This window comes from Rhamphochromis sp. 'chilingali' (genome assembly GCF_963969265.1).
Source record: "Rhamphochromis sp. 'chilingali' genome assembly, chromosome: 13".
Taxonomy (NCBI): Eukaryota; Metazoa; Chordata; class Actinopteri; order Cichliformes; family Cichlidae; genus Rhamphochromis; species Rhamphochromis sp. 'chilingali'.
Window position 1 is genome coordinate 26066819 of NC_137940.1, and position 16809 is coordinate 26083627.

The 16809-nt window shown below is 43.6% G+C and overlaps 2 protein-coding genes across 3 annotated transcripts; both read left to right on the top strand.

The window, feature by feature from the left end:
* Positions 1-2375: 2375 nt before the first annotated feature.
* On the top strand, positions 2376-12438 carry fhdc2 (FH2 domain containing 2). 2 transcript variants are annotated; one of them, XM_080901812.1, is made up of 12 exons: positions 2376-2583; positions 3687-4235; positions 4356-4417; positions 6697-6799; positions 7030-7115; positions 7331-7431; positions 7747-7817; positions 8003-8110; positions 8323-8393; positions 9283-9400; positions 9523-9687; positions 9784-12438. In XM_080901812.1, the coding sequence occupies exons 2-12, from the start codon at positions 3771-3773 to the stop codon at positions 11701-11703; spliced, it is 3270 nt and encodes a 1089-aa protein (XP_080757938.1). In that variant the 5' UTR covers positions 2376-2583; positions 3687-3770; the 3' UTR covers positions 11704-12438. The 2 variants fall into 2 exon arrangements, with proteins under 2 accessions (XP_080757938.1, XP_080757939.1); XM_080901813.1 differs by lacking the exons at positions 2376-2583; positions 3687-4235; positions 4356-4417 and having other exon boundaries at positions 6704-6799; positions 6950-7115.
* Positions 12439-13781: 1343 nt separating this feature from the next.
* Positions 13782-16765, top strand: LOC308408946 (serine/threonine-protein kinase pim-2-like). Its single transcript, XM_080901430.1, has 7 exons — positions 13782-13889; positions 13993-14154; positions 14375-14469; positions 14561-14608; positions 14776-14997; positions 15874-16060; positions 16159-16765. The coding sequence occupies exons 4-7, from the start codon at positions 14606-14608 to the stop codon at positions 16452-16454; spliced, it is 708 nt and encodes a 235-aa protein (XP_080757556.1). The 5' UTR covers positions 13782-13889; positions 13993-14154; positions 14375-14469; positions 14561-14605; the 3' UTR covers positions 16455-16765.
* The last annotated feature ends 44 nt before the right edge of the window (positions 16766-16809 follow it).

Consider the following 16809-nt stretch of genomic DNA (forward strand, 5'->3'; position numbering starts at 1 on the left):
ACGGCCTGTCTGTGAACCTTTAAAGTTACACTGTGCAGCAGTGTGTGTGTATGTGTGTGTGTAAGCCTCTCTTTGTGTCTTCTGTTATTATCTATGAGTGGGGATGAATACAGTCTAAGGTCTCATGTATGAAGCAGCAATGTAGTGTAAGAGGTCATGCCTGCACACATGTGTTTATGTGAAAAATAATTAAGGAAAAGGGAGGTAGACAGTCACAATGTATGTGTGCTGTCTGTCTTTTCCTGTCTCTCCTTATCAAGAGGCCTGACCAAAGCCAGAGACTGCGGTCACTGCACGTGATCTGAGTGCAGCTGGATAACCAAGAAGGATCTAAAGAAAGCTGGGTTTGATTAGAAGTACCTCCCCAAACCAAATGGGCTCTGACCCAGGTGTGTGTATCCACGTGCAGTTTTCTCATGCACACATAGGCACGCCATGTCTGTGCACGTGTTTAGTACTCCCGCAGAGCCATAGTCACACTGACCTATTTACTTCGCCATGGAAATTGCCAGGACCCCAGGAGGGAGACCAGACTCACCAGAGGCAGAATAACACTAAGACCCCATACGGCGATATCAATAGTTTCACATGGAACAGTTTTACTGCCACTTTTGCACACTTAATAACTAGGGCATCTGGTGCATGCGTGCGTGCGTATTGATTTCTTGACATCCGGATTAATTTCTGAAGTGTGAAAAACTGCAACAGAGGTCTATAGATAGAAAGAAATCACCATTCCTAAAGTACTGTAAAGCATTTTTTGTGCTTTTATCTCTGTGTGTGCACCTCTCATTATTTAGGTTTAGTGTCAACACTTCATCTATAATGCATACGTGTATACAGTAGGGGAGTGGGCAGCTAAAAGCCTTCACCTTTACATAACCCCCTGAGACTTCAAAGAGAGATTAAGAGGGAGAGATGGCGAAGGACTAACACTTGCTGCATGGCTGCAACGACCCCACTAAACTAAAGGCTGAGCGACGGGGTAGTTGGCACTGGCTTCTCATGTGTTGGGCCTCATTTTTTCCACTCAGGGTAAAGCATCAGAAAGACATCACAGAAGTATTGATGAAGAAAAACACTTCTGTTACACGCTCTTCTATGTTGCAAAGGGCTGGTTAACTTGAATGCACTGATTACTTACACAGGCTCACACACAAATCTTGCACATGAACATACGCATTGACTCACTGAAGAATAGACCAAGAGAAGCACAGGCTTCGAAGCTCACTGTTATGCAAAGAGGACCGGCTGGAAGTGGGCCTGTACACATCACACGCTGTTTTGTCTCCTTGCAATGGTGGAGAATGCAAGGGAAGCCAAGTTAACTCCTTACTATTCATTAATTGCTGTCACACTGGCTGTGTTGCATGAATCCTGTCAGAATATGTGGAATTGTGCCGGATTGTTCAGACTCTTTATGGACTATAAAGCTTCTGCCTCTCAACAGTGGCATTTCCTTGTATTCTGGGAAATACACTGTACTCTGACAAGTAGTTACTGAATAGAAAGTGAAGTTCCTGAGAGAGGTTTATTCTGGCACGGTAAACTACAACATGCTCTACTGCGCAGGCACAACAATGGACAGATCTTTGGGGTCGTAACCTCCTAATTACCACAGCCCCAGAAGCGATGAAGAGTGCCTGTCAGCGTGGCCTCTGAGAGGGGCTATCTGAGCCGGACTCAGGATAACCAGGTGACATGGGCCAGGGTGCTCCGGCACCTCAGATGAAAGGTCGGTGTTATGAGTCCATATTCAAACACCTGGGCCATTTCAGCACACCACAGGGACATCTAGCCTCTTCGCTTTCACCTATAACCTCCGTCTGTGCTTTGGGGAAGAGATACACACATAATTCCCAGGTCTGATGGACCTTTGGTCCAACTCTCAGGCTCTAATCCCCCCCCCAAAAAAACCCCCACAAGCTTTCCCAAAGCACGATCAAGCCTTTCTGCACAATTCCCACATCAGAGGTCTTGCCCACATTAATGATTTTTCTGAAATAGACACTTATCAAGTTTTCGGCAGGGCTCCTGACATAATACAAGGTGCCGTGTGCAATCTTATGCGGACTTTGTAGACAAAGCCACTGAGGTATTAAGTCCAATAAAAGAAAGATTAAAGTGATATGTGAAGTTAAGGCTTTGAGTTATTGATTTTGTTTAAGATATTAACACCTTATTGAATCCTTTCCAAAACTGTAAGCATTTCATAAATTTATCGCCATTGCAGGATCTGTAAAATCTGAAAGTGGATTAAAGATGATCTAATAAAAACTTCAAAAAACCCTAAATCCGCCCATGGGAAAACTGGGAGGATACAATAAAGGCATATCAGTGTGGGGGGCGTGCGCCTGCGCGTTCGCGTCGTGCAGTGTAGAAGTTTCCCTGCAAGTTTGGAAAGACAAGAGGAGTGCAGCGAGTGGAGTGGCACAAGTTACCGGGACAAAAACGACATAGGAAAAAATGTATATATGTTAAAAAAAAAAAAAAAAAAAAATTAAGACCTCGATGTTTCTAGCTGTGGCTCTTGTTGGAGTTTTTTTAAACAACTTCACTGGAAACTGTGGCCGGAAACCGCAGGTAAGTAAACCTGATTAGGACCAGAATCAGACGTGTTAAATAATTGGAACACTGTTGAGCAACATGAAGTGAATGTTTATCCGAAGTTAGATCTACGCAAAAATAACAGCGATAAACTACCAGGTTATAAAAAAAAATGCACTAAATGTCAACAGTAGAAATCTTTTGAAACTTAAAAAATGTTTTTCTTTTTTAAGAGCGTTCTTATGAAAAAGTAACGGATGCTATTGCGTTGATGTAGAAAAACAAAGCTCACTTTCCATGTAACATTTCATCCTCCCACGAGTTCTTGGGTAACACGATTTGTCAAATAATATTTTCGCTTGTCAAGATGAATATCTCATTAAATGATGGAGACTGAGATTACCGGTTTGTGCAGCGCGCCCGCGCGGCATGCAGTGGAACAGACTGGAAATCAAGCGCGTCCGTGAAAAAAGTTTGCCAAACCTTATGATTCATTTGGAGAACGCGAGAAATGACGAGGGTGTGTGTGTGTGTGTGTGTTTCCCCCAAATCCAAAGCCGTGTAAAGATTAAAGCGTTTCCCTTGAACCCAGACTTTTGAAACTTCTGAGTCATTCTCAGTTGCATTACTAATCCTGCTTAAAAACCTGCTGGTGCAAGCGTGTTCAACCCACTTTCAGATGATGCCCTCCCCAAAGTGAAGAAGGAATACGTAAGAAGCTTGCAGAGCATTTATTTCTGGGCTTTGTGGTTAACTGTGCGTCTTACCTCACCGGTCTCCATATTTTCTAATTAGAAGAGGAAAAGGCGGTGTGGAGGTGTGTGCGCGCCCGCATTCAGTGAGGTGAAACTGAACAGGATGGGACAAGCTGTTCAAACAGGTCGCAGAGGGGGAAGAGCTCATCCTGCCCAGCTAATGCTTTCCCAAAAAAATGCCTTGAACTTTCATTGAAAGTTGAACTTGGGCTCAGATTTTTAGCTTGTACCAGTTGTAAGGCTGAAGTCATGGGAGCTCACTGGCCTAGTTGGAAGCTGACTGACTGGTTTTCAGTTGCAAAACTCTACACCGACTGTTTCTGCTTTCAATAATGTCTGAGATAAGATTTTTTTTGTTGTTGTTGTTGCTGCTTTGTTTCCTAGACTGGGGTTATTGCCTGACCTTTGGACAAGAGATCACTGGAAGAAAGGCAGACTGACCCTCCCTCAAACAGCCCGGCTGCCTCTATGCACATCAACCTGAGTGTGGCCATCAAGGAATCTCGTGCCTTTCATGGAACACAGCCTGCCCTTCCTGCCGCTGCGGAAGTGACGACCATGGAGCCGCGCGCGGCGCTGGTCGCTCCTCGACCGCCTCCTCTAGCACCTCCACCACCACCGCCGCCGCCTCCTCCCCCGCCTCCCCCCACGGCTTCCACCTCTTCCTCCTCCTCACCTTTAAGCCGGGCGGATAGCGCTCGTCGGAGCCGGCTGAGGAAGCTGAACTGGGAGCGCATCCCCAAAGAGAAGGTGGAGGGGAGAAAGAGCGTGTGGAGTGGGGCGGCCCCAGATGAAGATGAGTTCCCCATAGACCTCCATTCCCTGGATGAGCTGTTTGGTCAGAAGGACAGTAAGCCTCGGGACCGAACCAGCACCCTGAGACGGCGCTCTTCACTGCTGCACTGCAGATCCCCTCAGGATAGCTCAGAGGAGGTAAGATCATGTAGATGGTGAGACTGTTTTAAAAAATATTGGGCTCGTTTGTTTTTCTTGCTCTCACAATGTGTCCTTTGCTTTTTGTCCTCTTTCTTTTTTCTTTTTTTTTCTAAACAGATCTCCTTATTGGACTCCAAACGCAGTATGAACATTGGAATATTTCTACGTCAGTTCAAGATGTAAGCCTAAGAAATTCTTACTGTTGAAATGTTTCAGTTGGTTCACAGAAAGAACAAAGAGGTCATAGGAAAAAAAAAACCTCATTAAAGAAGCACATATCATAAATAAAACAAAACGGGTCAGAAGGAAAGAAGATAAGGAGCATAGAAATCAGCTACAGAGCAAACATTCATAAAGGCCTTTTTAAGAAGAGGTTCAAGGGACTCTAATGATGTAGCCAGTCTAATCTCAATAGGCAGACCGTTTTACATAAGGGATTAATTTGGCCTTTTTCAAAGTAATAATTTTAAATGCAAAGTAGAAGTTATCAGGCAGTCAGAGTGGTTTAATAAGTACAGCAGTAATCTGTTCATATCTCCTAATTGCCACTTATCAGTTTAAGCAGATGTGATGAGAGCTCTGCCTGATGCAGGAATCAACCTGTTTACAGCAGCTAAGGGCAAAAAGGATCTAAGTTTGGAGATTTTCTTGTGCATCATAAAAGAGATAAGGGCCTAAGAATAACTTCTGGCAGACTGCCTAATATTCTTGTCAATGAACCAACCAATTTTACATCACAGAGGCACCTAAGATTGTTGGCTGTCCCACCTTATATAAGTTGTGGGGGTACTGTAATTTATTTCCTGTTTCATATCACTTTATGTACTTGATATTCTTTGTGCTTTGGGCTGTCGGCTGGAGAAGTCCTTGCCCATTTTAGTTCAAAGCATATGGTGATTTTTCTTACGTGTGTTGACATCTCAGAGGTTAAACAGTAGCTGAGGAAGTAAATTGTATTGCATGGATAATGTTTTTAGTTGCAGTGCCAACAGCTAGGCCTTTTCTCTGCATTTCATCAAACCGCCACCAGTACTGGAGGCCGTTTGAAGTGGGATGCATACAGCAGTGCCCAAGGGAGCAGTATTTGACTTGAGTTAAACTGGAGAGAGTGGCCATATGTCAAAGGTGGACAGGTGTCCGTGTTAAAGTGCGAAGCTTCGTCAGGAGAGAGGATGTCTGGTGTCAGGGAGGAGGAGGTGGTGTACCCTGAACAACTGGCTTGGATCTTGAAGGAGGGTGGTAAACAAGCAGCTGGCTTTAGCCTGTCGGCACCTGCTGGTGCCCTTAAAGAGTGTCTAATCTTAAAGCTACACCCCCCCCCCCCCCCCCCCCCCCCCTGCAGAGAGAGACCCCACTGGTGGCTTGTCATATTCATCTAAAAGCCCGATTAGCATGTTTGCTTGGCTCAAACAAAGCTGCACTTCTTGCAGTGAACGAGAGGTTTCATAGTCATGTATATACATTTGCATACAGTTTAACATCTGAAATGGAATGAAACTAACAAACGATATCTACTTAGCAGAACTACGTGTACTTTAAACTGCAGGAGTACGACGTGCCAAGTTTAGGGATTGTCATGCCTCCAAGAGACTCAATTGAAAACCTTTTCTTTTCTAAACTAGATCTGTTGAGACATGTAGGGGAAGCCATTATGTGAAAAGAGCTTCTTCTGTACACAAACATCTGTCTAGTTGGAAGTTTATTTGCCCTCTGTCTGAAGACAGAGCTACTGCTCAAATGTGGGTGGAGTGTAGACAAAATCAAGTCTTTGTATTATCAGTGTCTTAGTAGCCCCCCTTCAATATTATTTCCTCCTTTTATTTAGATTGTTTGGTTTTTCAATGGGTTTTGTTGGAGCAATTAACAAAAGCTCTTTCTGTTTAGAAATAGATGTCCCTTTTTTTTTTTTTTTTTTTTTCCCCCTCATGCACTGCTTTTACCTGTTTTCGTAGGTTGATCTTTATCCGTTGGTGTTAGACAATAAGATTCGGATGTGACAGCTGAGCCATGAATGAGATGAGTTTGTTTGAGGATAAAGGCTGCAAACTGTAGTTTTAGTGCCTGTGATGTGCTGTAGTGGGAATTGGGGAGAGGCTAATGGGAAAACTGCTGAAATGGAGGACAGATGTGTCACTTGCAGAAAGGAATACAGAGATCAAACACCCAGTCATCTCAGTGTCTGCTCTTTCACCCCGTTGTCCTTCAGCCGTCGTCTGTGCATGTCTGCATTTTATTTGCCCAGTGGATATGCTACTTTGCATCGCCAGTGTGGCGTCAACTGACCCTCCCTCCGTGACACTCGGACTGATAAGAACAGGATAAGCCTCTTTTATTGTGCGATCATTGCAAAACCGGAGCTGATTGTACTCATTTCTTTTGGGTAGCTGTACCTTGACTTGAAAAGAGTATTGCTTGGCAAATTACGTCATGCTGAATTGTGTCTGTTGTGTTTCCGCAGGCCGGCTAAGGAGATAGTTGAGGATATCAGGCAGGGCGCCGGAGGCCGTTACGGAGCGGAGAAGCTCACAGAGCTCTGTAAATTGCTGCCTGACAATGAGGAGGTAAAGTGCCTTTTCTGGCATACAAACGCAACAGTGACAAGCTTCTTCCTCTCCTCCCGCCCTCCTCTAACTCACCATCTGGCTCTGCTTAGAATGATCAAGAGTTAGCCATTACACCATGTTGCATGTGATGTGGTCTGTGTTTCTTAGAGAAGTACCACACTAGGAGATAGTGGAATTGACTGTTAATGGGATGTTGGCAGCTTTACCCAGCCTCTATTCTCCGTCAGGAGTCTCGCCTTAAGAAGTTCAGCGGGGACCGGAGCTGGCTTGGAGAGCCTGATCTTTTCATGCTGCTTTTGGTGGAAGTCCCCAGGTACGCTCTTTATCAACCCCCAGTTTTTGGGGTTTTGTTTTGTTTGTTTGTTTTTTACCCAAAAAAGTATTCCAAAAGAACCTAACTCCTATTTTCAAATTGATTTTCACTGATGCTCGACTGCTTATTTAACCAGTGCAGTGCCTGATGTCCCTGTCATCAATCACCACTCTCCACTGATCAATCTGTTCCCCCGTTTTTCCCTCCTTCACCAGTTTTCGCCTTCGTCTGGATGCCATGATCCTGCAGCAAGAGTTTGACCCTGCTGTGACCTCTCTGTGTGTGGCAGCCAGATGTCTGAGGGAAGCAGCCCGAGGTAAAGTAACAGCAGGGAGTTGTGTACTCCGCCACTATAAAGATCTGGGAACCCTGTTGCCCTTTTTTAAATGCTTGTATTTGCAGAAATCCTAGGAGTCAGGATGCAAATGAGATGACTTATTCTGGATGCTAAATACTTTAAAGATTTAGGAGTAACCTGCTGCTAGCAACTTTTTAAAATAAAGGTGTAGTGCAATAGTCAATTTAAGTGTCAGAACAAAGTTGCTGACTTATTTCATGCCCTTCATGTCCGCTTCATTCACACTCCTTCAACCATGAGGCACAGTATTAAATCTGTCTTTTATGCTCCTAGAACTGCTGAGCTGCCCAGAATTACACTCCATCCTTCGTCTGGTCCTCAAAGCGGGGAACTATATGAATGCAGTGAGTGCTTCTTTATTTCCCTTTCGATTCTTTTAATCTGTTTACAGTTACCCAAACGCTAGTGGTCTGGGTTTGTGTTCAGAGGCGCCGTTCAGACTGCGCACCTGGGTTTTGAATCGTTGTTTGTTTAAAGCTGTCACGTGTTGTGCGTGTGTTTTGTTTTGACCTTGTGCGTGTCTTCTCAGGGTGGATATTCAGGAAATGCTGCTGGTTTTCGAATTTCATCGCTGCTGAAGCTGGCTGACACCAAAGCCAACAAGCCAGGCATGAATTTGCTGCATTTTGTTGCTATGGTAAGATCTGAAATGTAGATGCCGTGAAATATAGTACCTATTTTCAGTTGAAGAAATACAGTTGGTGTTGGTTCAAAAAAAAAAAAAAAAAAGTAGTTCAAGGCCCTCAAACCAGATTGCTTTGCAGAGCGTCAGATTTTTCTCACCATTGGTAAATGATGTTTTGCTTCCTTTGAAACAATGGATGATTAATCATGTGTTTGTCTCCACAGGAAGCTGTGAAAAAAGACCAGAGTTTACTGTCATTTCCCAGCCAACTAGGTCATGTTGGCTCCGCCTCCAGGTCAGTCTTTTTTTTTTTTTCCCCCAAATCTATATCCTACTGTTATTTAGTCTGCATGATCATTGTTAATGACAATAATACCTCAAACACTCTACTGAAACAACAAAACACCCAGCTGTCAGCAAAAGATGCATGATTGACAGTGGGGTATGATGGCCACTACTTAAGCTGCTGGACATTTTGACCATTTTCTCATTTCGATTGGTGACTACAGCTGGGTGCTAAGAGATGACTATCTCTCTGAGACTCTCAATTCCTGCACCCTTGCTCCTGCATTCTTGCTAGAATATTTAAAGGGGACATGTTTTGCTCATTTGCAGATTTTAATTCCTGCTGGTTAGAGTAGTTTAACATGACTCTCAGCTTATTATATCCTTACTTATCTTATGCTAGGCTTTGATGGAGTTCACACGCCATCATGAAATGAGCCGTTTTAGCTCTCTTCCCCATCACTTTAAGCTAAGGCTCTTCTGGTTGGCTACCCCTGAAAAACTGAAAGTTTGAACAGTGGGTGGTTGGGCAGCTGGGGTGACCATATAGAGGGAAGAGGTGTAGAAAATAGAGGTATAGAAAATGTCTAAGTATTTCCAAGCAGTCTGCAGCCTGAACTCCAAGATAACAGGAATTACCAGATTCTGACCTCTGTATATGAAGTTTTGGGCATGTTTATTATGAGCATGCATCATTGTAAGGGGATATATGACGAGAAGGTGGAAAGCATAATAGGTCTTCTTTATGACAAATTCCTAGACACTTTCGATCATGTGCAATCATTTATTTCCAGTCTTTAATTATTCACCCTTTGTTGAGACATACAGTTTATCCACCTGTTTCTGTTCAGTTCACAAAATGATTGCATGTATGTATTTGTCCTCTCCTCCTTTTGCAGGTTTTGTGAAGAGTCTGTGCTTGATGACTTGGCCAAGTTAAAAAGCAGAGTTGCGGCCCTCAAGGCAAATATACAGACTGAGGCAGAGATTCAGAAGCAGACGCAGCCTTTCCTGGAGGTGTGCAAAAAATTAGATTTTTAAATGGACTGTCTCCAACTTGAGGCAGGTTATCTCAAGTTCAAGTTTTGGGGCTTTAATTGAAGGGGTAATGAATATGTTCATGTAAAATGTATCTACAGGTGGCTGAAGAGCGTCTGAAGGAGGCAGAGGACGAGGTGGAGGGTATGAAGATGTCGAGTCAGGCTCTGGTGGAGTTTTTCTGTGAAGATGACAGCACTTTTAAATTGGAGGAGGCTTGCAGGGTCTTTCATTTGTTTTGCCACCGCTTCCAAAGAGCAGTCCAGGTTAGAAGCTGTCGATAGGAAAATTGTATCATAGAACCTTTAACTGTATGCTAAAGATGAGTGAGCAACTATCCTTTCTCTCTCATTTTTCCATAGGAAAATGCAGAACGTGAATTGAAAGAACAGAAACGTCTGGAACGCCAACGTGAGATGGCAGAAAAGCGTCGCTCTCTGGCAGTTTGCACTGGGTTAGACCTGAGCCTGAGCCTCGCCAGAGAGCCTCCCAGTCAGGAGAGCCAGAATGAGCTGGAAAAACTCCTAGAGAGGAATCTAAGCTACACTTGGAGCCGTCGTAGTCTTAGAAGCTCTGATTCCCGCAGATACCTCCAACACTCTCACAACGATAGCCATCTCCACAACTCACCCTTCCCTGAGCTGGGCAGCAGCCCGACATCAACCAGTTATCACTCAAACAGCTCCTCTGACCACGAGACCTCTGCTGTTCTCTGCAGCTCTCCAGAGACTGATGGCATGTGTTCCCCCATTGACCAAGGACCCGTCCTGAGCCGAGGGAGCACGGCTAGGCACAGCCAAGAAACAAAATTAAACACTGAAGCAGCAACATTTAGTCATTCTCAGCATGAAAGTGGCTTTGTTGTGAAACAACATGGACCTGAGAGTATTTCTTATCTGAGGCAAAACCAATCCAAGTTAACGGGAACTGAAAAAGAAGTGGATTTTTCACATGAAAACATGGCTTTAGTTAACTGTTCCTATACAGACTCTGCTTCTATTCATAGCAAACCAACCCAGTGTGTTAAAAGCAGAACTTCCACTTACAGGCAGAATTTTGGCCTGCCAGTAATGCCCAGTAATCATCCTATTCACTCAAAATCCAACAGCTCTTGTGTCAATGAGGAATTACAACCATCTGTTCATACAAGTGGAATACAGTCTTGTAGTGACAACAGTACTGGGCTCATTAGGTACTCCAGATCTGAGACCAAACTGCAGTCATCTGTCAGCGCTCCAGTGGAGGAGCAGTCGCAGCCACAGACGAGAGACACACCCTCTATTGAACCAAGTGCTGCGACGTGTTTGCCTGATGGAGTTTTAACAAACCGGACAGACACAGATGTGGTGTCCACACCTGCGGAGGAGACTTGGATGCCCTCCAGTCTGCCGGAGTTCAGCCAGTCACAGCCAGAGGAGGATCCTGAGTTGCCAAGTACCGAGAGGGAGACGGGGAGGTCATATTCTCGTGTCGGTGAAACGCTGGAGTGCCACACTCTGGTGAAAGGCCTTAGATCCTATGACGCCTTGTCACCCCCAGGCTCCCCACTCCCACGACCAACACCGAGCCTTTGCTCCAAGTGGAGGAAAGAAAGGGAGGTTGACCTTCGAGAGGGGTCGACCCCAGCGTCTCTGACATCAAAGGAAGAGGCTCGAACCATGAAGGTCCCTGTACGCAGTGGGATAGGAGCCAAGAGGGGACTTGTGTCACGTACAGGCCCTTCCAGTAGCACGGGCATTCCCAGGGTACGCTCTAAAACAGATTCTTCATGTGGAAACCCACCCCCTACAAACTCATCAACTCCTACCCGCCTTGCTACTCCTCGTAGTCTGTCTATGCGTTCATCTCCTATTTCTCGAGCGGCTGAGGTGAAGCGAAGTAACAGCACACGGGAGAGAACTGTAAGTGAGGCGCAGGCTCCGGGGAAGCCCACCCTGGCCCGCAGGACTTCAAACAGATCTGTGCCAGAGAAAGGCTCTGGCAGCACCCAGCCACCTTTCATCAGAGGCACTCCTCTCCGCGTTTCCAAACGCCTCGCCCCAAACTCAGAGTCTCAGGTTCCCTGTCAGCCTAGCACTGCCCACAGCCCATCCTCGGCCACAGCCAAGACCATATGTACGGCTGTCATATCGGCAGCTCGAAATAAAACTGCCAAGACGACAAGCACAAGCCCCACTCCTGCTAGTTCTAAAATCCCAACAGCTTCAAGGATACCTGGGCCCAAAATGCCCCGAGGGTCTGCCACCTCCACCGCTCCTGCTGCTCAGCCCCTGTGGAGGTGATGGACATGAATAAGTGCCTCCTCAAACTTCTCCTGCCTTTACAGTTTTGTGATTGTTTGTTTGAGCTCATTAAAAATAGATTTGTGTGACATGCATGTGTAGTCTGAGTGCTCGGTTTCTACATGTGCAATAGGACCGTGAGGTGGGAGCATCGGGGATACTTCATCTCTTGTTTCACAGGATAGGGGATTTTCTACAGTCTACCTCGATTTACACCCATTTGTGTCCTTTGCAGGCAATAGGACAAGAAAACTCTGTCTCCAGTTGTAGAACAGGTTGATACTTAAGTCACAGTAATAAAATGCAACACTACTCTGTGCCTTGTATGTACAAGTGTGCTGCCAGAAGTGTAATCTGGCAAACCGTTTCAGTCTCTTGTATGGAACAAAACACTTTTTTTTTCTTTTTCTTTTTTAGGAATGCGTCCAAATGTGAATACTGTGACCTCTCTGTTAAGTGATCATGGTGTTCTCAAACATGGCTGTCTTACAGTCCTAACCGAACTCGGTACAATATTGAACTATTCATCCTGTTGTGGTGAGGCCTCATCATTATGATGCACTTTATAAACTGAAGAAGAGGCTGTTGGGGGATTGTTATTATTATTTTGCTTATTTTATATCAAAAGAGTAAGTTTATTGAATAGCAGTGGTTGTTATTCGCTGTATTATATGGTTTTGTAAACAACAGAAGAGAAATAAAGATAGCGATGTGAAACTGTTATTGTCTGAGAAATGTGCTTGTCAGTATATATTCTTTATTTTAGATTATAAATATATTGTGTCTGTTCAGTATGTATTTGCTTTCAGCTGCAGCTCTTGCTGTCTTCTTGTCACCCCTCCATTTTTCTCTCCCTCTTGCTACATCTCTTGACACAGTCACCCCCATTCCTGTCAGTGGTTGTAGTCATGGAAATGCTGCAGACGTCCCGGGGAATCTCCTGGCAGAATAGTGGGGTGCAGGGGGTGGGGTGGAGGGTGACTGTGGGTGTAGGGGTCCCAGTGGGAATTCTCCCTTTATAGGCTTCGGTGACGCCAGAACCTCTTGGGAAAGGCAATAAACTGGTGCCTCTTTGTGTTCTCGAGTGTCCGGTTGTTGGTCACCGCTGGCCTTTTAACCTGCCACAGTGTATAAGTGGTGACATCTCCAGGGGTGTAAGACGGAGCAGTCTAAAGTGATCCCTCTTTTTAGCTTCTTTCTGCAGTGATCTGAATGCACTGGATTAGTGGGAATAATGACTTGTCTGAAGGTGAATATGTGATATATGAGCTTAAAGACTGCTGCTCATCAAAGAGGATGAGGTCCAAAAGATACACGACAGGGTCTTTTATGGTCTGTTTGTATGCAGAGAAATTTAAGTCTGCAGACCTCTCTTTAAATGGGCAAATGCAGGAACAGCCTTCCTCATTTGCAGTTAGACTGATTGAAAGTGCAATATGGGCATATTTTCGGGTCTATTTTTAGAATGAGAGGCCTATATTGGAAAAGTTTGGTCAAGAGTGATAATGTGAAAGTGAATCATTGTTTGCCTCTATGTTCTGTCCCAGACTTGCTACTTCTCCTGGGTGTAGTTACACAAACCTGCTCTTTAATCATTTGCCAACCAACTTTCTTTATAAAAACACTTTAGAAAACATCAATCACTGGCCAAAGTGCTGAACATAGAAATAAAAATACATCAGGATAAAATAAAAAAAATCTGACATATGGAATCAAAAGAAACCAAAAATAACAAGGTGACACAAGACAGTGAAATATTTGACTTGATATTCTGTAGCCACGGAGACAGGATTAGCATAAATTAGAAGTTTAGATTTCTATGGTGTCATCACAGCATTATTTAAAGAGGGTATATCATAGTTCCAACTAGACAACTTGCAAAAGCCAAAATGTCAACAGTGAGTTTACTGCAAAGAGAAAATATCTGAAGAAATGTCAAAATGTCTTTTAAATCTTGGCCAACTGTTACTGCTCCACGTGCTGTGAGTGGTGGTAATAATCTAGGTGGGATAAGTCTACCTGCTTGATTTTTTTGGTTTACATTAACATCAACATCACATTAACAAACTGATATTTTTTTCAAACCACAGAAGGCCACACTGAGCCCTGGTTCTTTAGAACAGAAGACAGGAAGCCAGATGGACAATTCATAAGCAGCACGAGGAAAGACTGCGCTGAGGACAAGTGTAAGTAAGACATTCAGAGATATTTACTTTTGTTTTATTGTTATTGATCAGCTCTGAGCCCCTGTGTAGAGTTCAGAGGTCTAATTGCTTTTCGTTTTTGCAGCTGCTTTCACAAAGAAGAGTGGCAAACATAAATCTAGCCACAATGAAACTGAGGAGCCACTCAATGAAAAGAGCAAAACATCTAGCTCAAGGGAGGAGTCCAGCCGCTCCATTTACAAGACTGATATCCCCTTACCCAGCACATACAACAGTCATAGGCTAGGTAAGAATATGTTGAAATCCTATATGCAATGACAGAGCCCCTTTCCAGCTAGTAAAAGGGCTGTTTTCCTCAGAAAATCTCCAAGCTTAGCTGGTATTCATCTGATAATTAGTAAGGACATTCTAACAAAGCCTGTATAAATGTGTAGATAAGCTAAGCCAATGTTGGCTGTTTTCCATGCAATAATCAAGACCCCCATGTCTGTTTTGTGTCTCTGTAGAGGACTTTGGATCAAAATATGAAGAGCTGGATCTGCTGGGTGGAGGAGGTTACGGGACTGTCTACTTTGGAAAACACAAAGAAGACAATGTCCGAGTATGACTTGTTATATGTGTAGCTCACAGTTCTTCTAGTAAATCCTGTGCACTGTGTGCTTTTTCTAAACCACATTTTCTCTGTAATGCAGGTTGTTATAAAACATGTTTTTCAGAATCGTGTCGACCGCCTACCAATGGTAAGTGATGTTTGTCCTTTCTCTTGACACTTTTGCTTTTTGTTTTGGAAAGTTTGTGTTGAGAAACACGAATATTTCACAGCATGTCAAGAAAATGTCCTGCCTGAACACATGGCGCATATTATTCATTGTTTGAACACTGACCTAAATTTTCTCTGGTTCTAAAGCTTCTTAATGGTAAAATGACCAAAGTTCCCGTGGAAGTGGCATTGCTGATGAAAGTTGGGGCAGGACCACAGAATACAAGCAGCAATGTTACCCCAGTACTACTGGAGTGGTTAGACTCAGTAAACGAACTTATTATGGTCTTTGAAAGACAGAAAAAAACCATCGATTTGGATGTGTATCTGCAATGCAGAAACAGGTTTCTGCATGAGAGTGAGGTTAAGGTAAGTGAGTGGTAGGAAGGAAATACAGAATCTCACAAAAGTGAATACACCCCTCACATTTTGGTAAGTATTTTGTTCTATCTTTTCATGGGACAACATTGCAGATATGACACTTTCATAAAATATAAACAGTGTACAGCTTGTAAAACAGTGTAAATTTGGTGTCCCCTCTAAATAACTCAATGTACGGCCATTAATGTCTAAACCACTTGCAACAAAAGTGAGAACACCCCTTCAGATACTGGGCCACAGGGCAGTACTCCAACATGATAACAACCCCAAAACACTCCCAAAAAGACCAGTGCCTTGCTAAATAAACTGAGGGTAAAGGTACTTGACTGGCCAACCATGTTTCCAGACTTAAATCCTATTGAGCATCTGTAGGGCAAATGGAAGGTGGAGGAGCGCAAGGTCTCTTACATCCACCGGCTCCCTGATGTCATCATCAGAGTGGACGAGAAGCCTAGTAGCACCCTGTGAAGCTCTAGAGAACTCCATGTCCAACAGAGTTATGGCAGTGTTGGAAAATAATGGTTGCCACGCAAAATATTAACACTTCGGGCACAATTTGGACATTTTCATCTAGGGGGTACTCACTTTTGTTGCCAGCGGTTCAGACGTTAATGGCTGTATGTTGAGTTATGTTGAGGTGACAGCAAATTTACACTGTTATACAAGCTCTACACTGACTACTTTACATTGTATCAAAGTGCCAAATCTTCAATGTTGTCCCATGAAAAGATAGAATAAAAAAAAAATAATAATATTTACAAAAATGTGAGGGGTCTACTAACTTTTGTGAGATAATATATATAGCAATCTTTCATGGATAATGCAAAGCTTGTGGCTTGAACATACCTTTCTTTTCTTTGTCAGAATATAATGAGAAAGCTGGTAGATGCAGCTATTGAGATGCATTCCAGGGGTGTATTTCATTGGGACATTAAGGCAAACAACATTGTGATTGAAGTATCAGCTGATCTTTCAATGTATCGACAAGTGAAATACATTGATTTTGGCTGTGGAGCCACTTTTACTCCAGAAGCAGTCACTCGAAGAAGTGGTAGGTTATCAGTCCCAGTGTTCAAATGTTCTGGACTGTCCATGCATCTTGTGTCCATGTGAATTCCTCACCATTATTAATATTTCTCTGGATTTCAGAGATAACTCTGGACTTGTATGAATCCAACGCGAATACAGCAGACTGCATCACAGTTTTGCAGCTAGGCACTGTGATGGATAAGCTGTTGCACTACATCCTCCCAGACACCTCCACCAAATCGAAATCTAGGACACGTAGCGACATTTCAGACGGTAAGCTGGATGTTGATTCCCCAACCTGTTGCAATTTGTGTTTGAAGTGTTTTCTGTGTTATCTTTGCCTTTGTCTGTATCGATCATCCACATGTAAATTTACAGGAACACAAAAATGTGACACCTCTATTTTATTTCTGTAAAGACTGCAAGGATTTTCTGTCAGGTTCTCTGAACCAGATCCATAAAGACCGCCTAACCCTGGAGGAACTTAAAAATCATCCTTGGCCCAACTGACGTCTCTACTCTGACAAATACAGGGTCATGGAGCAGAAGCTCCAACAGAGAAGTATTTATTAAAATTAAATAGCCATGTTGTAATTCTGTGCATTTCATTACCAGAATAAACTGATTCACAAGCAAATTATTTGATTCCTTGGATTAGCCTTTAACCCTTGGGGTACATTTTCCTATACCATCATATGTTTCTGAGGTTTACAGTTCTTTGTGGATCAAACCAGCTAAATTCTACAGTTTATAAGCACATATATGTATTTT